This window comes from Erithacus rubecula (genome assembly GCF_903797595.1).
Source record: "Erithacus rubecula genome assembly, chromosome: 8".
Taxonomy (NCBI): Eukaryota; Metazoa; Chordata; class Aves; order Passeriformes; family Muscicapidae; genus Erithacus; species Erithacus rubecula.
Window position 1 is genome coordinate 2908221 of NC_136659.1, and position 17186 is coordinate 2925406.

General features: G+C 44.5%; 1 protein-coding gene across 1 annotated transcript in view; it reads left to right on the forward strand.

Moving 5' to 3' along the window:
• The window catches only part of LRRFIP1 (LRR binding FLII interacting protein 1), a 278630-nt gene extending 262631 nt beyond the window's left edge, over positions 1-15999 (forward strand). The window contains exon 27 of the mRNA XM_079311117.1: positions 15986-15999. Coding sequence (XP_079167243.1) covers positions 15986-15987 — 2 coding nt within the window. The 3' untranslated portion in view covers positions 15988-15999. The remainder of the gene's footprint in view (positions 1-15985) is intronic.
• Positions 16000-17186: the final 1187 nt, after the last annotated feature.

Genomic DNA, 17186 nt, shown 5'->3' on the forward strand with positions numbered 1-17186 from the left:
ATATGAGAGCTACTCCTGGCTTGTTTATATTTTCCTTTCCTGGGATGATTCCAGATGAGTTTGCTGCTCATGGCTGCAGTCAGAGGGTGCAGTGAGAAGGAATTGATAAAAATGCCACTTGGGGTTTTCCAGGCTAAATATCAGAGCTCTCCCCTTGTGTCCAGCAGACAAAGCACTTGAAGAACAGAAGTCTAATGCAGGGACAGGCCTGGTTTACATCACCAGCATACCCTGCACCCCCAGGAATCCTGGATTTCTTCTGGAAGTGGGAGCTGGGCTGGGGTCTGGGCTCTCACAGTGCATCACATCGTTCCTGCACGATGCTGGGGAATGTCTTATGGGACTAATGGCTTGATGGTTAGCCAGAGAGGGGCTGGATTCAGCACACATTCCTCTCACACCTCATTACCACCCCAGCACCCCAGCTGCCTCTGTTTGTTTAAACAGAGCTCCTCAAGTGGAGGATGCTCGTTAGGAGCCTCTATGATAAACACAGCACTTGTGCACTTGCCTAATTTGGTACCTCTGATGAGCCAGAACTTAATAAATGCAAACTGCTACCCAAATTACTTAGATTTGTTCAGTCAGTTTCTGTCTTCCTCAGCATATTCTATGGGCTGATCTCATGACATTCTCCTTCATGCCAGGTTTTTGGGTTTTTTTTTGTCTATCTGAACTTTCTTTTTCCACTAGAAGCCTCCAAGCTGGGCTCTTCTCAGGCACTTTGCATATATTATTTCACTGCTCCAGTGGAATGGTTCAAATTATAATTTTCCAGCTGAGATACAAAGACAAATTCATTCAAGACTAACTTTGTGTGTGTGTGTGTTTGTGTGTGTGTGTGACTGTGGATTTCTCTGTGGCCCTTGAGGAGATAAAATGCACCCAAAGTGCTCTGGGAAAACTGGGAGCAAGACAGAGAAAGCAATTTGTGTTATTAAGGGTATCCCTTGCACCTGATTGTCATCTCTGGATGGTGGGAGAGAAGATGGGAAACCAGACACAGAGAATGCTGATTGACAGATACAAATCTGGGCTGGAATCCTTTTCCTTTCTCCTGGTCTGAGTAAGGCAGGACATCCACCAGGAGGTCACAGAAATGATCAGAGGGATGGAGCACCTCTGCTATGAGGAAAGGCTGAGACAATTGGAAATATTCAGCCTGGAAAAGAAAAAGGAGATCTCATTGTGGCCTTTCAGCTCTTAAAGGGAGCCTGTAAGAGAAATAGAGATGGACTTTTGCTCTAGGACAAAGGGGGTGGCTCTAAACTGGAGGAGGGTCAGTTTAGATTAGATATAAGGAAGATATTTTAATAATGAGGGTGGTGAGGGCCTGGCACAGGTTACCCAGAGAAGCTGTGGCTGCCCCATTCCTGCAAGTGTCCAAGGCCAGCATGGACAGAGCCCTCAGCAACCTGGGATAGTGTAAAATCTCCCTGCTCACTGCAGGGGGTGGGACTGAATGGCCTTTAAAGGTCACTTCCTACCCAAACTGTTCTGTGATTTTGTGATCTCTGCTCTGGTGTTTGTGCCAGGGGTGATCTCACCTCCAGCTCTTGGGAAACCAGGCTTACGTGCCTCTGATCTTTCCTAGGATGGACAAACTGGGCAGGGAGGGCTGGTGTCCCTCGTTGCCTTGGCCCCACATTCCTGGGAGGACACCAGGAACATCATCCATGAGAATAAGATTGGCAAACACAGAATCAGTGTGGGCAGTGGGATGTCACATAAAGGGAGACACATGGGAAAGGCTGAATCCAGCTTCATTTCTACCATTCCATGGCCATAATTTGACAAGGAGCTCAAATTCACTTAATCTTATAAAGTAAATAGCTTTGATCCAATGTGTTTAATTTACAGCACTTAGGTTTTATTTATTCTTTTACTGTGAGGAACAGACTGCACTTTCTTTCATAATGTCTAAGAAAGAAGGGTTTCCATTCCCCCACACAGAGCAAAATTCATACCAGCAATACAATTGTGAAAGGTGATTTCCTTGAGCTTGTTTTCATGCAGAAAAACAAGTCCTGTGGCTCAGAAGTCGGTATTGAATTGTAGTGCATCAAATAATGGGATGAATATTTGGAAAATTAACTCATGAATGATTTGTGAAGTTGAGAAATTGATAAGTGCTCAGTCACAGCAACAGTAAAGAATTGATATGATGATAAAAATAATGGAGAATTTATTAAGGGCTTCAGGGGAAAAAAAAAAGAGAAAAGGAGAAAAAGAAGGAATTAGTTTGCAAAATATGATTGTTTTTGAAATGTTTGCCTAGCAACAGCCCAACAAATGCTCCAAGTATGGCTGTATTTCATATTCTCACAGCAATACCACATTGTGTTTCAACACAAGCCAGCCCTGAAATCAGCCCTGGTGACCTCAGCTGCCCTGCTCTGGTGCTGGGGCATCTCCCAGCTCCCACCCTTCCCCAGCCATGGCCAATTGCAGCCCTGGCTGCCCATGGCAGGCCACAGAGCACATCTGTTTCCTCTATCCTTCATTGCAACAACCCATTCCCCACTTTCAGTGGCCTGGCACCATGGAAGAAAACAAGTGGCTGTGCCAATTTCCCTGTCTGTGCCCACTCTGCCTGACCTCACTTTGCCCACACGCTGTCTGAGCTGCCCCATGGAGAAGCCAAAGGCAGGTCAAGTTCTTATGCTCCAAGCCCAGGTCAAATCTCTTCCCCACAGAGTTCTGTTTGCTTTTCCCATCTTCTCACTCATGGCTTTGGGATCATGGCTTTGTTTTTCAGATCAGACTTGAAAGTTTGAATCTAACAGCAGAAACAAATTAGGGGATTTAAGCCAAGTCCAGTTCTTGGACTAGGAGAGGAAAGGTGCCAGGCAATGTATCAGAAATGTAGCCTGTCAGAAACAAGGTTCAGATCCATTTGTGTGAGGACAGAGCTGTCAGCACAAATAGTGGCCATGCTGTGAGAAGCAGAGGACTGTGTACCTGGAGGGAAGGCTGGGGATGGCACACAGCTTCCCTGAGCCTGCTGTTGCCAGAGTTAAACCACTATTTATATAAAGAGAGTGAATTTAGGTGCTCCTGTCTCTCAGGAATGGTATTTATCCCTGAAGATGAGCTGCATTGCCTGCTAAGCTGTGTCCTTAGAGGGAGCAGGGGGACCCTGATGCTGTGGAGGCTTTATCTCCTGTGTCACTTTGGAATTTGGGCAGGCTTGGAGCACAGGGGTGGGCAGCAAACACAGGCAGCTCCCTGTACCTGTTAAGCCTTGCAGCTCTGCTGTGCTCAGTGCACCTGAGTGTGTTTTCCAGCTGGACATTCTCTGCCAGGATAAATTCTGTCCCCAGCAGGAGGGCCAGGCAGTGCAATTAGATCAGTAACCCTGAAAACACAGACAAAGCCGAGCCCAAGGCCACCCAGGAGCAATTTTGAAGGGAGAGCAGCTCAGCAGCTGTCCTTGGATGGCTGCAAACTGCTTTTATGAGCCCTGCCACAGGAAGCAGGGGCTGCACATCACCATCTATGTTTTCCAGGTCCTGCAGTTTCATGGTAACTGGAACCAGATCTTTGTTGTTGCATTTGTGTTGATTTAACACAAACACTTTTCTGTGATAATTACCTGGATTATGTGAGGTAGAATTTAGCCTGGCTTCCTGCTTTTATGTGTATCAGAACCCAGACAATTCCTATCACAATGCAACATTTGCCAGCGTGGAGTTCACCCAGCTGCATTTTTAGAACATTTTTGAGACAGAAAAATAACTTTACATGGGACCACACTGCTCTGCACCACACTGCCATCATATTTTATCTGGTGCTGGGAACCTGGGAGCTGGAATTACCACATTACAGTTTTCACATCCCTATCCCAAATGGGGTGCAGAGGGATCAATGGATCAATGGCCCATCAGCTGCTGCCTGCAAAGCACACTGAGACCCACAGAGGAAAGCATGGCAGTGACAAGTGTCATTAATCTCTGAGTTAATAACCCTTCATTTTGCAGCACATCTCTGACCTTGGTCATCACACCCTTCCCACCTCCCCACTCCAAACCACAGAGGGCTGCAATACAGAATACATCTGTTTCCTGTTTCAGAAATTGCAATTACACATTTACAACCAGCATCCTCATCTGAGATTCAGAGGCAGGCAGTTGTATTTACAAGTAATATGTGCTCCTGAACCTATCAAGCTCCTTTGCATTGCACTGCCTGCTGAAAATGCAGAATAGACAAATAGAGGAGAAAGAACATTCCTGTTATTTGGAGAGGTTTACACTATCCCCTTTTTCTCCTACTGCTATTAAAATTAAATAGATGTCTGGGATAATCTGATATATTTAACGGAAATAAATAATTGTAATGACACACAGGGAGAAAAGACAATTATTTAAATCATTTAAATGTTCCTTAATAATAATATATTATTATTATTATTATTATTATTATTATTATTATTATTATTATTATTATTATTATTATTATGATTATTATTATTATTATTATTATTATTAATGAGAAGCTGCAGGCCAAGTAAGGGTATGTGCTGGCTTCACTACTTCACTGAAGTGTGGCCAGTGGGTAAAAATAAAACCCTGGCCAAAAGAAATGAGTGGTTAGAAGGCTACAGGCTCCATCACACAACCACAGGTTCTGTGCAATGCAGCTCCTCAGGCCCCTCAGATGCTCTGGGACCAAGCCTGGCCAGCCCAAATTTGGGCTTTCCATCACCTGCTGACATGTAGGATGCAGGCTGGAAGCTCAGCCAACTCCTGCCATGCTGGTGGGCAGTGAGGCTGAGGGAAATGCATCCCCTTGACCACTCCTCTCCCCCTGCATCCTCAAGTTAAACAGCTTGAGACTGATGGCCCCAGCCCTGTGCTCAGGGATAAACACTGGTGAAAGCATTTGCAGGCACAGGACCATAATCTAGAGACCAGTGTTGATCCCAGATACCATTTTGTTTATGAGTGTCAGTCCTGGGGAATTACTGAAATCCCAAGGGAAAGGCCTGTGTTCCAAGATGCTTGCAACATCTTAGCCTGACTCAAGTGAGCAGCCTGGCTTGCCAGAGCAATCAGTATCCACCAACACAACTAAAATCACAGCCTGGTGTAGGATGGACATGTTCTGCAAGTAGAGCTGAGAGTTGAGAACATGCAGACCTGCAAAAATGCTGGCACTTTGCAGGATGGGGATTTGTAAATGCTTTGGCCAGCTCTAGGTTCATCCATGTGTAGACTGGCTGTGTAAGGAAAGAGAAAACAGAAAACAAAACAGAAAGACTCCATCACAATCCTGCTGCTGCTTGAGCAAGTGAATTACCTTGGCTCATTACTTGGTATATTCCCTTCTCCTTCTGGTGCATCAAATGCAAATATCTTGATTGTCAGTCTGCAGGGGAGCAGCTCTCTGCTACCAGCTCTTCCCTCTCCAGTCCTTTCTTTGAGCTCCTGAGTGCAGAACAAGATCTTCCAAAAGAGTTGCTGGGATAGGAACCAAACCTCTGAATCTAGGGTGCACACAATGTACAAACTCTGCTTTTCCCCCTCCAAGAGAACGTGCAGCAGTATTACTTATAAATAGTATAAGCTATGACACCTTACAAACACCTACAAACAATGCTCATAGTTCCAGTGGTTCCTTTCCTTTGGGAAAGCTCATGGCTTAGATGGGTGCAGTGTTCTCTGAGTTAAAACCTGTCTGGATGACTGAGCCCTGAGAGTTACACCCAGCTGGTGACTGCTCAGCAGAGCTCAGTATTGGGACACTTCTATTTAACACCTTTATTGATAACCCAGAAAAGAGGATCGAGGGCACCCTTGATAAGTCTGAACTTGGACTAGTCTGATTTTAAGCTTTATTTCAAGATGCCATAGCAGATTATGGGGAAGGAAAGAGAAAGCACTGTGCCAGATCAGCATTAATTCCAAGAGAAGGAAGGGGGGAATCCTGATGTGCCTTTTGTCTGCCACAATCAGGAAATGCTGCAGACATTTTCTCAGCATCATCTGCTGTCCTTATTTCTTCTCCGGGGTTGAGGCACACTGGAGACAAAAGATTTTGCAGCCCCAGCAGAAATGTTTGTGGAATGTTTATCTGATCAGCTAAAGCCTTTGAAGGCTTGCTTTGGGGAAGAGTTGTAACACTTCATCATTCAGATGCAACTGAAGCACTTGGTGTCTCCTTTTTGCAAGAGAGGCTTTTTTTTTTTTTTTTTGGGCAGCAAATTGGTGTTTTGTACCAATAGCAAGAGCTGGGATGAAGTCAGGGCACTACAGTTCATGGCATTATTTATTTTTCTGGACAAAGCTAGAGATGATGTTTCATGTTGGTCAGACACACTGCACTATCCACCAAGCAAGCAGTCCCTGAAAGGGAAAGGAGTTCCCAAATCCTCTGCTCAGCATGGAAATAAAATCTGATGCTAGTCCTTGTTACTCCTTTCTACATCATGAAAAAGACTGCACAACAGGGAAAAAAGCATCTCTGCTAAGAGTAAGACTGCTGGCTTTTCAGCATGGAAAAAGTGATGTCAGACACACAGAAGCAGCTTGGGAAGAGCCAGATTTTTGGCCTGCTGCACAGCTTGGGAGTAACCCCTGGGCAGCAACCCCTGGACAGCCAGGCTCTGCTTCCTGCTCTATCTCATGTGGTGGGGTGAAATTAAAAGCAAGCCTTGTTATCATCTTTTAGGAGCACTTTGCACGTCCTAATTTGCAGGTCAGAGGTACATGGAAAGGTTTTGGTGTGCACTCTCCAAGCTGCACAGTTACAGCTCACATGGAGCAGGGCTGTGTGGGTCTACACAGTCACATTCTGTGGTCAGGGTTACATCTGCACCTGTGTCTCCTGGTGTTTTCTCTGCCTGGATTCCAGGTGTTCCTACAAGCTTGGCTGCTTGATGCATTGCAAGGGACAAACACTTCTGATTTTCCATCTGATGCCCAGCAGGGAGACATCCTAAATGGCAGCTGCACTGAGCTCACCTTCCTGAGCACTGTTCCAGCTGCTTTCAGCTTTCTCCCCAAGCCAAATTGTGGATCACAACATTTCCCTGTGCCTTCATTCTTGTTATCTCAAAGACCATGAGTTCAGACATATGTCAGGCTGAATTTCCAGCCTCAAGGGGAAAAACAAACCTCAGGGAGACTCTGATGTGCCTGCTCCTACTTCTAACCACTTGGGAAATGCCATTTTGTCACAGGACATCAGCTCACCACTCTGAGCTACAGCACATTTGCTTTTAAAGCCCATCTGCCCTCGAGTCCATTTTTGTCCAGGACATGTGCCCTGTTCTGAGCTCAGCCTGGCAGTGCTGGGTCATATCAACACTTCAGCTTGAGGCCAGCCCCTTTTAAAGCTCAGTTCTGCAGCAGAGGCTCAATCCAGGCTGGGTCCAGCCTAGTGGTTCCTGAATTGTCAGCAGAGAAATGCACACCAAGCACAAACAGGACTAATGGTGGGAAAGTCTCCCAAAAACAACTGATGATCCCTGTAACTTCCATCAGCAATAACTTGCTTCAGTGCAATTAATTCCTGTAAATCTCCTGATGATACCAGCTATCTCCTGCAGACACTGCTGTAGTCTCTTCTAATCTTCTTCAAGTGCAGAAAGAATTTTCTTTATAATTTTCTTGTCTCTGTGGGGAATGCTGTCATTTCTGCTTTCTGACTTTCAATGTCACAGAGTTGCTCTGAACTTTCTCCCAAGTCTCTTTCCTCTCACCTTGCCTTTTTTTCTTCTTTTTTTAAAACTTTTTTTTTAGGGTTTTAGTTGCATTGTTCCTAGTATTGCTTCATCTGTGCAGCTTTTGTTGCTGAAGCAAATGGAGCTTGAGCAATGCAAGTTCAGAGCAAGAAATGAGATAACAGAGGCAGGAATGAGAGAAGGCAATACATCCTGCTCTTGCGAAAGAGAAATATAAAATATAAATTTCTGAGGTTGCAAACAAGCCCTTTCTGCTGGATCAAACCACAGCATTACAGGCTGCAGCAGAGGGTGGTTTCAACATTTTCAGGGCTGTGGTGTTTAGGATTAATTTAGGATGTTTTGCTTTTGCCAAGATTTGAAATCTTTCACAGTGCCACAAGGCAAAGAGCAACAACTGTGTATTTTAATATTTGCAGTTCCTCAAAGACATTGAAATGTTTGAAACTCACTGCACTCCACGGGATGCTTGAAAGTATTCCTTTAAAAGGAAATTATGGTTGAGATATCAATGTTCATATAGTGATAGCTCCCCTAAAGTTCCACTAGATACAAAGAAAATGTTTATTTTATTTATCCTTCCATGATTCCTTGAATGTACTGAGCATTGTAAACGTTTCCAGGAACAATTACTGTTTATTTACAAGTTTTATTAGCACAGTAACTCATGACCTGATGTTAATAGGCTGGGGGGACTATAAAGAGAAAAAACCATTTTGCTTGGAGGAGAATAAAGTAAAGGGATAAAATGTGATTTAGATGATGAGGTGAAGCACAGAGAAATGGAGGAATCTGACCAATGATGATCCAGACATTTGCATATTCTTACTCTGATTTATGACCAGGGTGAGCACCATGGATATTTCCTAGGGAGAACTTTGACCCCATTAGCTCCGATTTTAGAAAATCCCAGGCTGTGCTAATTAATGAATGAATTAATTGTCCCTGTGCTATATATAGGATGAGAAGCCATTAAAATGAGCTCAGCCTACAGTTCTGCTCTAGGGTTATGTGTCTGTAGGGCCCATCAGAATCACTACATTGTTTTTCCTTGCAGCCATGATGCAGGAATTAATATCACACCATGAACTTTCCAAATCCATTGGCAATCTGATCTCTGCTAAGCAGATCCCTACAGATAACTCTTTCTTCTTCAAAACCACATTCCAAGTTTCCTAATAAAAATGTATCAAGGTAAAACACAACCAAAATAATATTTGTTTTCTAACTTCTACCCAGTTTTATTTTGAATTTCTGTACTGAGTTTTAGACATCAATTAATGTCAGGAGTATGATGACATCTATCAGTACGATTTGAACTTTGAGTAAAAAAACTTTCTGTCCCATATCCCATGCATTTTGATTATCTACAACACAGAGGGAAATACAAATAAAATAAATGTTTCTACCCCATTTGCAGTGGTGTATAGGTGAACACTGTAATATGTAACACAACTATGGAGAGCCACATGTGGGAAGGAAGAGGAGAACAAGCAGTTCTTGTGAGTGGGTGATTTTAACTGTAGTGAAACATCCTTTCCTTATCTATGCCCCTTGCTGAATTCACTTTGGCTCAAACCACCCCCACAGGGCTTTGCTGTGTGGGGAGGCTGAAGTCAGGGTTCAAACTCAGGCTAAATGTGCAGTGGAAACTCACCCTGTGTTAAGGAACAGTTCAGAAAACTTTAGATTTTTGGCATCCACATTTCTGAGATGTCATGAGCTATCCCAGTCATGCTGGGGGGAAAAAAAGAAAGAAAAAAGAAGAAAAGAAAAAGTGTTTCTGATACTGCCAGTACTGGAGACCAAGCAGAAAATATTATTTTTTCTGATGGTAAGAAAACACTTGGCCTCATTTTTTTTTTCTGAGAAAATGCTGTTATCTGTTGTTGGGAGCAGCAGAGAGAGTATTTTTTCCCACTGTAGCACTTCCCAGCTTTCCACAAAGCATCCTGATACAGCTACAGGTAGGATGAGCCTCATCTTCCTCTGCAGGCATCTCTGCACCCACAGGATTGATGAACTGCTCCCAGCTTCCCTCAAGCACTAAAGATACTCATTTCTAGCAGTTAATCCCCATTTCTGGGGGGAAACTGCCCATTTTTCCCTGCAGGGCACAGCCAGTCCCTGCCACTGAGGAACAGGAGCCTGACAGCTTAGCAGGGATATAAGGAAAAGGATGCCAACTATACCCAGAGTTATCTAAATCAAACAGAGGCACTCAGAAAAGTTATAATGCATAATTCAGGTTGAAGCTGACCTTTAACTTCTGCAGGCTGAAATATTTTTCTGAAGCAGAATATCTTGAGAACTGGTTCATATAAAGGGCTTTCTACATGATTCTCTGATGCCCTGAGCAACAACACACTTTGGCAAACAAGAAACCAGCTCCAGGAACTGTTGGCCTAATCTGGACTTGCAGCCCCTAACTATTAAAAGTTTCAGGTGAATATATATGAGTAGTTCAGGAGAGAAAATGAAGGGCAGATGCTGCTAAAGACTTACAGGCAATCAGGATATCATTACCAGAGTTGTGGTCAAGCTAAGCTGTTACTATTCTCAGTTTTATTTGGATTTTACTTTAATCCCACAGAATCCAATAAAATATACCTTCTTGGAAAATATAATATGAAAGGATCCTATTGAAGCACCTGCTGTCCTTGCCAATAAGCTGTAAAAGAGGGAAAGATATTTGGAAACTAGTGTTCAGAGACTGGGCAGAAGGACTGGAAACTTTGCAGAGATGCTGTTGTGTTGTCCTGTTTATCTTCTTTCCCTCTTCTTGCTCAGCTGGCCAGCAGTTAAGGAGAAGTATTTTGCCTCTTGTGAGTCATACTTACCAGAAACATTTTGCTTTGGGCATCTCCTTGTTGCCACAATCCTGGTCCCCCTTCTTTCTGTATTTCCCATTTAAATGGAAAGATACCAACTACTCTTTGGAAATATTACATGCTGTTGTATGAAGAGCACTGCATTGGGCATGTCCAAATCTTTCCATTACAGCAATCCAGGAACAACTGCAAATAACATTTGTAATCAGAGTAGGACCCATAAGATGAGTCACTGACGTCTGAGAGGTTCCTGACTATGGCAACTCATGGGGAGGGGGTGGTTAAAGAGAGGGAGAAGAGGAAGTTTGGCACTGATCCAGACTCATATCTGTACTGGAAGAGCAGGAGAAATAATACAAGCTTTCCAAAAACACCATGTGGGAAAATACCCATTGTTTCCCCCAATCTTTGCTATCAAGGGGTAGAGCAGTAGACTCAGGAGAGGAACTCTCACTGTACACTCAGCTGCTCCAAGAGGTTTCTAAGAGGGTCAAGGGTGGCGCTTGCAGTGAAATGTGGTGGAAAGGAAATGAGTGGGCACACTGCCCTGTCTTTGTCCTGTCTCTGCCCTGCAAGACCTCCTTGAGCAGGGTGTGCCCTGCCTCCTGCCCAAGGTGCTGAAATCAGTGGAAAGTCCCTCAGGACATCCAGCTCCAGTGAATCACATCCCCTTTTCAATTTTGAATCAGGAGAAAGAAGTTACCCACAGGCCTGCCCTGCACAGGAGGCTGTGAGAGCCCCAGTCCCACCTGGTGGAATCCACCAGCCACCAGAGAAAAGACACCAGCTTAGAGCTGGTAACAGCCCTGCCAAAATAGCCTTGGAATTTCCATGCCTACCTCTGTCCTCTCCTGGATGCAGGATAGACCATGACATCCCTCCAGGCTGGCAAGTCCTTCAGTTCCAGGCTTTGGTTATAAATAAGCAAAGTTCTCCCATTTTTGGTGTTTAATACCAAAAATCGCATTCCAGCCCATGGGGATCCACCAAATACAGTGAGAATGGCTCCAAATTACTCCTGACCCACCAGTATTGATGTGTTGTGAGGTATCCTGACTCTGAGAAGTTCTGAAATTCAGAGTGATTACCTAGCTCAGGCATGGGTGAGCCCTCAGCAGATAACCCTTAAGTTTCCACAATGTTCCTCACCAGAACTGCAACCTTAACCTAGGGCAGGCACATCCTCCTTGGTGTCTGCTCTTTGCTGAGTGGATCCCAAACTTTCCTGAGGAAGGAGCCCTTCCCTGTACTCAGCATGGCTCATTTTTTAACATGTACAAGTGAAGGATGGTGGCTTGAAGGTCACCCACCCTACATGGCCTGGCAGACAGATCTTCACAGATTATCTGGAACCACTGTGCACAGGGAGAGTATTAATAAGGGTGTCCCAAATCCACATGACTCCACCTGCAGCTCAGTGGGGCAATCATTCCTTTCTCCAAGAGCTGCCTCTGAGCTGTGGTAAATGTTGGAAAGGGCTGGAGGTTTGGATCATGATCACTGTTCTTTGCAATGACATGGTACAAAACCAACCTTTTCCAGGGTTCTGATTCCAGTAAGAACTTGTCTCTCACCCTGACATGGGTCTGGCTGCTGTGCTGCCAATGCTGCCACTGCTCACCCCAGTAAGTTCCTAGAGCTTTCATGCTGAATATCCACCCTCTGCCTCCTGAAATCACTAATGAAGGCATTCCTGTGCTATTCCTTTCCTCTCAATGACCAAAGCCATGAATATCTGTTTTCACTCTCATTTTAATTTGTCTGCACCAGCACCTGAAGTTCAGACCTCAGTTTAGACCTGATTCTGCAGTGTTTAACTTCACATTGTATTTAACCCTCTGAGTTTCCTGCAGGAGCACAGATGAGAATTTTCAATTATCCACCTTTCCCAGCTGAGGTCAGGGGACCAATCCCTGCCCCTTTAAACAGTGGGATAACCTTTCCAAGACAAACTCAGCACCCTGCACTTTGACACCCATCTGAGACCAGGCTTGGTTTGAGGAACAATAATTCTCACCTAGGCAGGATAGAGACATTTCCCTGCTAGAATAGGAAAAGTTTCTGTAATACTTGTGACCTCACACCTGGTTTGAGTGTAGGAGTCTGGTTTAAGTCTTGGAGTCAGGCCCTGGCCATCTTTGTACAAATTTAAAACAAGCCTCTGGCTACTGTAATTTATGCTAAGAGTTGGGATGGATGCCAAGCCAACTCACCATGCAGGGATTCAAAAAAATGACAGAGAGTCACATTCTCTCCATTATTCTTCTAATGATGAGCCTATTGCTGCAGAGCTGAGCTAGGGAATGAATACCACAGGAAGGCAGCAGAAAGTGAAATCATCCTGTGATGTGCCTCATTGCTTACCTGTGGTTTCAGCAACAGCCCCAGTAAGCATTCAAACCTTGGGGCAGAAATCTATAAACTTGGCTACTTCAGCTAGAACTGAAATCACTGCACTCAGGGACACTCTGCATCCTACCCCAAGAAAAGACAGGTTGGGAAGATATCCAGGGAATGTGCTTGGTGCTAGAAGGCAAGTGTGTTAGAATCCCATGAATTTGCATTGTTTCCAGATAAAAAATCTGAAGTGGTTTGGGTTGCAAATCAGAAGCACTTCTAGATTTCTTCAGTGCTCATCTTAAAGGTAAAAGTTGTCCATGGATATTTTTTCACAGTCCACAATCTTTTGGTTAAACAAGCAACATTGACTTTTTTCAAAGTCTGATTCTTCGGCCAATGAGCTGGGAGGCCAGAGAACTTCTGCACATGGTGCAAAGTTATCTGAGTTACCACTGAAGGATCCTTAGCATGGGATGAAACCAATATTCCACCTCAGCTAAGCAGATGATGGTTTGGAGAGGTGCAAGGAATATTGTAAGGCAGAAGGGAAATGGAGGGATGAATTGCTGGTCTGTGGGCTGTTTATCAGCTCTTGTCTCACTTTTCTCATGCAGCTCTGTGGGAGGCATTTCTGTGGAACATGAAAATAAAAGCTGGGATGTTTTTCCACCCATTTTTTTTCATGCTTTCTTTGATTTTGTTGTAGATCCCAGAGACCAGATGTCTCATATTAAAGGGAGAGTCACTCTGCTTCTCTTTGGGGACGTATTTAGGGAAGGAAGGGAGGAAGAGTTTTTTCTTTTTGAAAGGAGAGTTAAATTGACACACAGTGGATAAATGGCATGCTGCTGCTGAACAATGAGGTTGATCACCACAGGACTTGAAGATATTGTATTAAAATAATTTTCAAAAGCTTCTTGGGCCATCTTATAACTAAGGGTGACCTGAGCACTTGGACATTGTGAGTACCTTTGTCTCCCAGGGGATCCTTCCCATCTCCCCAGTGGGATGAGGATGTGAGGAGGACACAACTCCCTCCTCCAGCAGTGCAGCTGCCTCAGCTCTGACAGGAATAAATGATGGCAGCCTGCTGATGGCAGACACGTTAGTCATGCTCCCACTGTTGGTTGGGCTTCTGTGTCTGGCTGACTTCATCTGCTGCCCCTTGTAACACACGGACAGCATAAACCATGTCCTTGCATAAAGAATTCCTGTGCTCCACAAACTGGGACCCCAGCAGCATTTTAGCTTCTTGCTGATGCTTTGTGTAAATGTCATCATTCCTGAGAGAAGCTGCACTCAATAAATCACTCCCTTGACACTGCTTTGAGAGCAGGATTGTAGAGCAGCTGGGGCACTGAGATCACTGCCCACAAATCCCAGAGAAGCCCAGCAGAGGTGGTTAGCCCAGCTAAAATCCACAGCACATCCTTTCCATGCTCACCACAACCTTTAGGCAGACCTAACAACACAGAGAACACCAAAACCCTCACAAACTAAAGGGTGTTACTGGAAGGGAGTGGGAGGCCTCAGGCATTCTGCTGTGTGTCCTTCCCAAAGAGACTCCAGCTCATTCCTGCCAGTGCAAACTCAAGGGTGGCAGAGAGCATGCAGTGCCTCCAGCTGCAGATGTGGCCAACAGCTGGAGGAGCACTCAGCACCCTGCAGCCTTGTGGCTTGTGTGCCCTCCATCTGCCAGGAGCTCATTTCCTCCATCTTTCCCTGGAGCCATCCAGCAGCAGCTACTCCTCTAGGATTTATGGATTTTTAGGATTTATGGAGCTCCCGCTGAGAGACAGGAACACAGATTCACATGAGTCATTAAGTTTAAGTCCTGCCGGCAGGATGACCATGGAAATGGATATTTTGGAAGGGTTTTCATTGGCACTGCTTACCCAGTTAAATGCTTATAGCATAATTACTAAGGAAAAAAAAAAAAAAAAAGGATGTTTTCAGGGAAAAAAAGTACAACCCAAACACAAAAATACTTCACGGAACCCAAACAAACTACAGACATTTCTGCCAATTATTTATGGTGGAATTGGCTGCTCTGCTCAAGCAAGTTACAGGGATCAGGTTGTCTGTGTCCACAAAAGCAGGATCCTGCCCAGAAGCTTAATTTTTAACTTAAGGGAAAACAACAGAAAGAGTTGCTGTCTGCTGCACAGGGCATCAGCAAGAAAATAGACCTGGTCAGATATTATTGTCACAATATATTTGTCATTAAAGGACAAACTCAAAAGAATGCTTGACCATGTCTGGTTTTGCTTTCAGTCAATGCTAGGAAATCTGAACCATTTAGCCAAAAAGTGTTTATTCAATTCATGCAAATATTTGATTTTTTTTTTCTTTTTTCTGATGTTTTGACTAGATTTAATAAAAATATATCATAATTATAAATAATTATAACAAAAATCATTATTAGCAAGTTAAAACATTTATTCTCTCTGTTCCACTGAATTTTTCCCTCCTAGAATTTGAGTATTACCAGAATAAGTAGCCCAGCTTCCCAAAATACTTGGATTATCCAGCTGCCTCTGCACTGACTCACAGGGAAGCTGTGGACAGCAGCTTGCAGACAATACTTTCCATCTGTCCATAAAACCCCCCTCACTGAGCACATGCAGCACAATGACACCTATGTGCTCTACCTGCAAGGTGAGCTGCTCTCCTTGATTTGAGAGTTCCCTCTTCCTCTGCCTGCTCCTCCAACAGGGCTCCTTCTCCCTCTCGGCATTACTCAGTCCCTTCCCTAAAGTGTCTGAAGGAGCCAACAAGGAAAATGGAAATGCAAGAGCCTGGTGTCACAGGACAAGGAGGAATGGCTTCAAACTAACAGAGGGCAGAGTTAGGTGGGATGTTGGGAAGAAAGGGTGCCCAAAGCAGGTCTGGCTGCCCCTGGATCCCTGGAAGTGTCCCAGGTCAGGTTGGACAGGGCTTGGAGCAACTTGGGACAGTGGAAGGTGTCCCTGCCCATGGCAGGGGGTGGCACTGGATGGGCTTTAAGGTCCCTTCCAACCCAAACCATTCTGGGATTCTCTGATTCTGACCAGCTTAAGCAAAGGTACTGCCTCAGTGACATGGACTAAGGAAGGAATTTGAGCCCCTGATCCCACTGCTACTGTCCAGCTGGGAGCCACCACTGCTTCACAACACAGAGAGAAATACAGGTTCCTTGGATTTGGGCTCAGCCAGAGTCATTGGCTCCTGCTGTCCACCTAAGGGATCCCACCAGAGCAACAGAAGGAATTGATTGGATTGAGAAAACAGCTATAATTAGAAATGGGTTAAAACAGATGAACAGACCTCATCACTTGTTTTTTGTTTGCTTTAGCAAAACCAATACCAAGAATGGTTTGGCTGCAGGCCTCATTTCTGAGCTCATAACCTTCACGGGTGGATCTGGGAATAAGAGAAATGGTTTCTGTCAAAAGCTGTCAGCAGAGAAAGAGCAAACTATTCTCTATTTCAGCATGCTCCCACATTTGTATAGCTGAGCCTGCTCTGACCATCACCACATCTGTCACTGGAGCTTTGGAAATTCAGTGGCTGGATGAGTCTGCTGAGTTGCTTCTCCTCCTTCAGAGTCAGAGTGTTCACTCTGAATTCAGACTGGGACTGCAGAAGGGTCCCTGTTCCTCAGCCAGGGATCATCAGCTCTGGGAAGTGTTTACAGAGTGGCCCAGTGCAAACTAACACTGCAGATTCTGCTCAGGTGTCACCAGGGGGCTTTGGTCGTGCAGGAGGAAGTAAATTGTAATCCAAAGGCAGTGTTAATTCCCCTTCTGCCTCCCTCTCCTTCCTTCCCCTCATTTCTATGTAAATCCACACGAACATGAGTATGTGACTGAAGTCAAGTGCCACCCAAAGGTAGTGCTACCAAGTTCAAGGGTTTTATTTAAGTATGCAAGCCAACAAGTGCATAAGTCCCTTTATTTTAGCAGCTCTGGCTAATATGGAATAAGACAGGTTTAAGTGCTATTACAGCTCCAGAATTTCTTATGGTTTCTACAATCTGAAACTAATCCAGGGAAACACTTAACCAAAATTTATCTTCCACACCACAGACACCCATTGAAACTACATCTGCTTTATGAAGCATTAATTAGCAGAGCCAGCCCAAATATTTTTGGTGTATTCACTTTTATGGGAAGACACTCCTCATTTGTTTGCCATTTCACCATTCTAGTATCAAGGAATCATGGGATGTTATTATTCAATGTGTTTCCTTAGGCTCTATCTCACACATTCCCACATGAGCTGCCTTTTTAAGAGGTTCTTCATCTGTAAGGAAACATTAAAGCCTTGCTGCATGAAAGGTCTCCCTC